The 7500-nt window shown below is 42.9% G+C and overlaps 1 protein-coding gene across 3 annotated transcripts in view; it reads left to right on the top strand.

Annotated features, from left to right (window-relative positions):
* Window positions 1-7500, top strand: part of LOC310717251 (alpha-actinin-4) — a 37015-nt gene that overhangs the window by 8557 nt on the left and 20958 nt on the right. For all 3 annotated transcript variants that reach the window (XR_014530771.1, XM_083525092.1, XM_083525093.1), the window contains exons 2-5: window positions 1362-1476; window positions 1723-1842; window positions 2124-2210; window positions 2488-2575. Coding sequence is in view for 2 of the 3 variants with exons in the window: in XM_083525092.1 (XP_083381218.1) it covers window positions 1362-1476; window positions 1723-1842; window positions 2124-2210; window positions 2488-2575 (410 nt within the window). In the remaining variant the exon portion in view is untranslated. The remainder of the gene's footprint in view (window positions 1-1361; window positions 1477-1722; window positions 1843-2123; window positions 2211-2487; window positions 2576-7500) is intronic.

Consider the following 7500-nt stretch of genomic DNA (forward strand, 5'->3'; position numbering starts at 1 on the left):
GTGAGGCTGAAACTGGAATTTAGAGTCGCACAATGACAGGAAGCTGCATAAACACAATCAACAAATAACATTGCATTCCACAGAGAGAGGAAGTCTAAAGACACACACACACACACACACACACCTTTCCTCTTTTTACTAACACTGCGACAAACAGGCAGACAGCAGTAGGTATGGTGTGTATAAATGTAAACGGCTCTAAAGAGCTTCATCTGCCCAATGTCAGCAATGTAAATGTACACACACATTTACTGTGTGTGTGTGTGTGTGTGTGTGTGTGTGTGTGTGTGTGTGTGTGTGTGTGTGTGTGTGTGTGTGTGTGTGTGTGTGTGTGTGTTACCTGGCAGGTGCAACCACACCCTCTCATGTCGACACATTTGGTTTCAGCAGAAGTGTGTGTGTGTGTGTATAATGTTCAGTGTGGGTGTGTTTTAATGTTTGTTCTCAAAAGACAAGGCAATAGTGTATGTGTGTGTGTGTGTGTGTGTGTGTGTGTGCGAGCGAGCGAGAGAGAGCGCATGCCTGTGTAGGGCGTGGCCACTCTTTTTAAAAGAGGCATTTTAATGCAGAATTCGGTTGTTTTTTTAAGCTGATTTACAGAATAATGTTAACTAATGAATACACAAGTGTATATTTAACTTTCATAACAAATATTAATGCAGTTTACCAGCACCACTTCCTGTGTGTGTGTGTGTGTGTGTGTGTGTGTGTGTGTGTGTGTGTGTGTGTGTGTGTGTTCCTGTCAAACTTGACTGAAAGAACTAATTTATTGTTGATGGTAGTGATGATAAAGATGATGATGGTAGTGATGGTGTGCTAGTGTTTATGATTCTGATGGTAGTGATGATGGTAATGATAATGATGGTTCTGATGGTAATGATAATGATGGTTTTGATGGTAGTGATGATGGTGTGCTAGTGTTGATGATGGTGGTGGTAGTGATGATGATGGTGGTAATGATGGTGTGCTGGTAGTGATGATGGTGTGCTAGTGTGGATGGTGGTAGTGATGATGGAGGTGATGATGGTCTGCTAGTGATGATGATGATGATGGTAGTGGTAGTGGTGATGGTGTTGATGATGGTGTGCTGGTGTTGATTATGATGGTGGTGGAGATGATGATTCTGATGGTAGTGATGATGATGACGGTTTTGATGGTAGTGATGCTGGTGTTGATGATGATAGTGATGATGGTGTGCTGGTGTTGATGATGGTGGTCTGCTGGTGTTGATGATGGTGGTGATGGTGGTTGTGTTCCTGTAGTAGTGAACTCCAGTGTGGAATAGGACTTATGCCGGGTTATAGGAGTCTCTCAGATACTTGCTGTGAAATTTCTTATTAGTTTCTCTCCCTGTGTTGCAGACGTTCACGGCGTGGTGTAACTCTCACCTGCGTAAAGCCGGCACTCAGATCGAGAACATTGAGGAGGACTTTAGAGATGGCCTGAAGCTCATGCTGCTGCTCGAGGTCATCTCAGGTGAGAATTAAGCTCCACCCACATCCTTTATTCTCCAATCAGACACTGCTGTGGACATGCTTCCCAGTGCCTCAACTGCCCAATCAGACACAGCTCAGCGAACGCTCACTTCAACATCAATTTAACTGAGGTGTGTGTGTGTGTGTGTGTGTGTGTGTGTGTGTGTGTGTGTGTGTGTGTGTGTGTGTGTGTGTGTGTGTGTGTGTGTGTGTGTGTGTGTGTGTGTGTGTGTGTGTGTGTGTGTAGGTGAGCGGTTACCCAAACCTGAGCGAGGGAAAATGAGAGTGCACAAGATCAACAACGTCAACAAAGCACTCGACTTCATCGCCAGCAAAGGAGTCAAACTGGTGTCTATTGGAGCTGAGGGTACACACACACACACACACACACACACATTTCATGTCACTAAGGTGTGTGCTGTAATCTGTGGAATGAAGGGGTCAGAGAAGGAGGCTATAAACTCCGCCCCCTCACTGCTCTCTGCTTGTTTCTGATTGGCTAAAATAAGATGGTTGAGTTGTGCTGGCAAAATGTTCATCCTCCTCTCTGTCTCAGCTACACACATGCGCACACACACACACACACACATGCGCACACTAAAAACAACTCATTTTTTAATGTATAAAGTTTTTAAACTGTGTGTGTAGAAATTGTTGATGGAAATGCGAAGATGACCCTCGGCATGATCTGGACCATCATCCTTCGCTTTGCCATTCAAGACATCTCAGTGGAGGGTAAGACCTTTCTCTTTCCCTCTCTCTACTTCTACCTCTCTCGCAACCTCTTGCTCTTTCTCTCTCTCTCTCTCTCTCTCTCTCTATCGCTCCCTCTTTTCCTCTCTCCCCCCTTTCGCTACCTCTCTGAGGTAGAGGGTTGAGAGAGATGTGCTTCAGTCTGATATGGGTGTAATAGCCAGGTGTCCACATACGTTTGCTTTAATAGTTTGTTTTCTTGATATTACAATTAGTGTGTGTGTGTGCGTGTGTGTGTGTGTGTCTCTCCGTCCCACAGAGACCTCGGCTAAAGAGGGATTATTATTGTGGTGTCAAAGGAAAACGGCTCCTTACAAAAACGTCAACGTGCAAAACTTCCACATCAGGTAATAATTATTACCCTACACTCTATACCATATACCCTACATTCTACACCCTATACCATATACCCTACATTCTACACCCTATACCATATACCCTACATTCTACACCCTATACCATATACCCTACATTCTACACCCTATACCATATACCCTACATTCTACACCCTATACCATATACCCTACATTCTACACCCTATACCATATACCCTACATTCTACACCCTATACCCTACACTCTACACCCTATACCCTACATTCTACACCCTATACCCTACATTCTACACCCTATACCCTACATTCTACACCCTATACCATATACCCTACATTCTACACCCTATACCCTACATTCTACATCCTATACCCTGTTCTCTACACACTACACCCTATACCCTACACCATATACCCTACATTCTACACCCTATACCCTGTTCTCTACACACTACACCCTATACCCTACACCCTATACCCTACATTCTACACCCTATAACCTGTTCTCTATATTCTACACCCTAGACCCTATACCCTACATTCTACACCCTATACCCTGTTCTCTATATCCTACACCTATACCCTGTTCTCTGTACCCTATACACTACATTCTACACCCTATACCCTGTTCTCTACACACTACACCCTGCACCCTATACCCTGTTCTCTACACACTACACCCTACACTCTATACCCTGTTCTCTATACCCTACACCCTATACCCTACATTCTACACCCTATAACCTGTTCTCTATATCCTACACCCTATACCATACATTCTACACCCTATACCCCGTTCTCTATATCCTACACCCTATACCTTACATTCTACACCCTATACCCTGTTCTCTACGCTCTATACCCTGTTCTCTATACCCTACACCCTATACCCTACATTCTACACCCTATACCCTGTTCTCTACACCCTATACCCTATACCCTGTTCTCTACACACTACACCCTACACTCTATACCCTGTTCTCTATACCCTACACCCTATACCTTACATTCTACACCCTATACCCTGTTCTCTACACTCTATACCCTGTTCTCTATACCCCATACCCTATACCCTACATTCTACACCCTACACTCTATACCCTGTACCCTATACTCTACATTCTACACCCTAAAACCTGTTTTCTTTATCCTACACCCTATACCCTACATTCTACACCTTATACCCCATTCTCTATACCCTACACCCTATACCCTGTTCTCTACACACTACACCTTACACTCTATACCCTGTACTCTATATTCTACACACTACATTCTATACCCTACACTCTACACCCTATACCCTTTTCTCTATACCCTACACCCTATACCCTGTTCTCAATACCCTACACCCTGTACCATATACTCTACACACTACATTCTATACCGTATACCCTACATTCTACACCCTGTTCTCTATACCCTACATTCTATACCCTACACCCTGTACCCTACACTCTACATTCTATATCCTATACTCTACACCCTATATCCTACACACTACAATCTACACCCTACACTGTACACCATATACCCTACACTCTACACCATATACAATATACCCTACACTCCACCCCTATATCATACACCCTACACCATATACCCTACACTCTACACCGTATATCATACTGTACACTCGACACCCTACACTCTACACCATATACCCTACACTCTACACCATATACCCTATACCCTACACTCCACCCCTATATCATACACCCTACACCATATACCCTACACTCTACACTCTGCACTCTATATCATAAACCGTACACTCTACACCCAACACTCTACACCATATACCCTACATTTTACACAATATACCCTATACCCTACACTCCACCCCTATATCATACACCCTACACCATATACCCTACACTCTACACCCTGCACTCTACACTATATACCCTACACTCTGCACTCTATATCATAAACCGTACACTCTACACCCAACACTCTACACCATATACCCTACACTCTACACCCTATATCATACACCCTACACCGTACACTCTACACTATATACCCTACACTCTGCACTCTATATCATACACCGTACACTCTACACCATATACCCTATACCCTACACTCCACACCCTATATCATACACTCTACACTCTACACCCTATATCATACACTGTACACTCTACACCATATACTCTACACCCTATATCATACACCGTACACTCTACACCATATACCCTACACTCTGCACCCTATATCATACACCGTACACTCTATACCCTATATTATACACTCTACACTCTACACCATATACCCTACACTCTGCACCCTATATCATACACCGTACACTCTATACCCTATATCATACACTCTACACCCTACACTCTACACCCTATATCATATACCCTAGACTCTACACCCTATATCATATACCCTACACTCTACACCCTATATCATATACCCTAGACTCTACACCCTATATCATATACCCTAGACTCTACACCCTATATCATATACCCTACACTCTACACCCTATATCATATACCCTACACTCTACACCCTATATCATATACCCTACACTCTACACCCTATATCATATACCCTACACTCTACACCCTATATCATATACCCTACACTCTACACCCTATATCATATACCCTACACTCTACACCCTATATCATATACCCTACACTCTACACCCTATATCATATACCCTACACTCTACACCCTATATCATATACCCTACACTCTACACCCTATATCATACACCCTACACTCTACACCCTATATCATATACCCTACACTCTACACCCTATATCAGGGGTCTCCAATCTTTTCCAGAAAGTACCAGTGTGGGTGCAGTTTTCATTACAACCAATCAATGGTCACACCTGATAGTCATTGAAAATGTAGATCATTAGATTTGAACAGGTAGAATTTGGTGTGGACTTGCTTGGTTGGAATGAAAACCTGCACCCACACTGGCCCTTTCTGGAAAAGATTGGAGACCCCTGCCCTATATCATATACCCTACACTCTACACCCTATATCATACACCCTACACTCTACACCCTATATCATACACCCTACACTCTACACCCTATATCATACACCCTACACTCTACACCCTATATCATACACCCTACACTCTACACCCTATATCATACACCCTACACTCTACACCCTATATCATACACCCTACACTCTACACCCTATATAATATACCCTACACTCTACACCCTACACTGTACACCCTACACTCTACACCCTATATCATATATCCTACACTCTACACCCTATATCATATATCCTACACTCTATATCCCTATACTCTACACCCTATATCATATACCCTACACTCTACACCCTATATCATACACTCTACACTCTACACCCTATATCATACACCCTACACTCTACACCCTATATCATATACCCTACACTGTACACCCTACACTCTACACCCTATATCATATACCCTACACTCTATACCCCTACAATCTACACCCTATATCATGTACCCTACTCTCTATACCCTACACTCTACACCCTATATCATATAGCCTACACTCTACACCCTACACTCTACACCCTATATCATATACCCTACACTCTACACCCTATATCATATACCCTACACTCTACGCCCTACACTCTACACCCTATATCATATACCGTACACTCTACACCCTACACTCTATAACCTACACTCTACACCCTACACTCTACACCCTATATCATATACCCTACACTCTACACCCTATATCATATATCCTACACTCTATATCCCTATACTCTACACCCTATATCATACACTCTACACTCTACACCCTATATCATACACCCTACACTCTACACCCTATATCATATACCCTACACTGTACACCCTACACTCTACACCCTATATCATGTACCCTACTCTCTATACCCTACACTCTACACCCTATATCATATAGCCTACACTCTAAACCCTACACTCTACACCCTATATCATATACCCTACACTCTACACCCTATATCATATACCCTACACTCTACACCCTATATCATATACCCTACACTCTACACCCCATATCATATACCCTACACTCTACACCCCATATCATATACCCTACACTCTATACCCTACACTCTACACCCTATATCATATACCCTACACTTTACGCCCTACACTCTACACCCTATATCATATACCGTACACTCTATAACCTACACTCTACACCCTACACTCTACACCCTACACTCTACACCCTATATCATATACCGTACACTCTACACCCTACACTCTATAACCTACACTCTATAACCTACACTCTACACCCTACACTCTACACCCTATATCATATACCCTACACTCTACACCCTACACTCTACACCCTATATCATATACCCTACACTCTACGCCCTACACTCTACACCCTATATCATATACCGTACACTCTACACCCTACACTCTATAACCTACACTCTACACCCTACACTCTACACCCTATATCATATACCCTACACTCTACACCCTATATCATATACCCTACACTCTACACCCTACACTCTACACCCTATATCATATACCCTACACTCTACGCCCTACACTCTACACCCTATATCATATACCGTACACTCTATACCCTACACTCTATAACCTACACTCTACACCCTACACTCTACACCCTACACTCTACACCCTATATCATATACCGTACACTCTACACCCTACACTCTACACCCTATATCATATACCGTACACTCTATACCCTACACTCTATAACCTACACTCTACACCCTACACTCTACACCCTATATCATATACCGTACACTCTACACCCTACACTCTATAACCTACACCCTACACTCTACACCCTATATCATATACCGTACACTCTATACCCTACACTCTATAACCTACACTCTACACCCTACACTCTACACCCTATATCATATATCCTACACTCTATATCCCTATACTCTACACCCTAT

The sequence above is a fragment of the Silurus aristotelis genome (assembly GCF_946808225.1).
Source record: "Silurus aristotelis genome assembly, chromosome: 22".
Lineage (NCBI taxonomy): Eukaryota > Metazoa > Chordata > Actinopteri > Siluriformes > Siluridae > Silurus > Silurus aristotelis.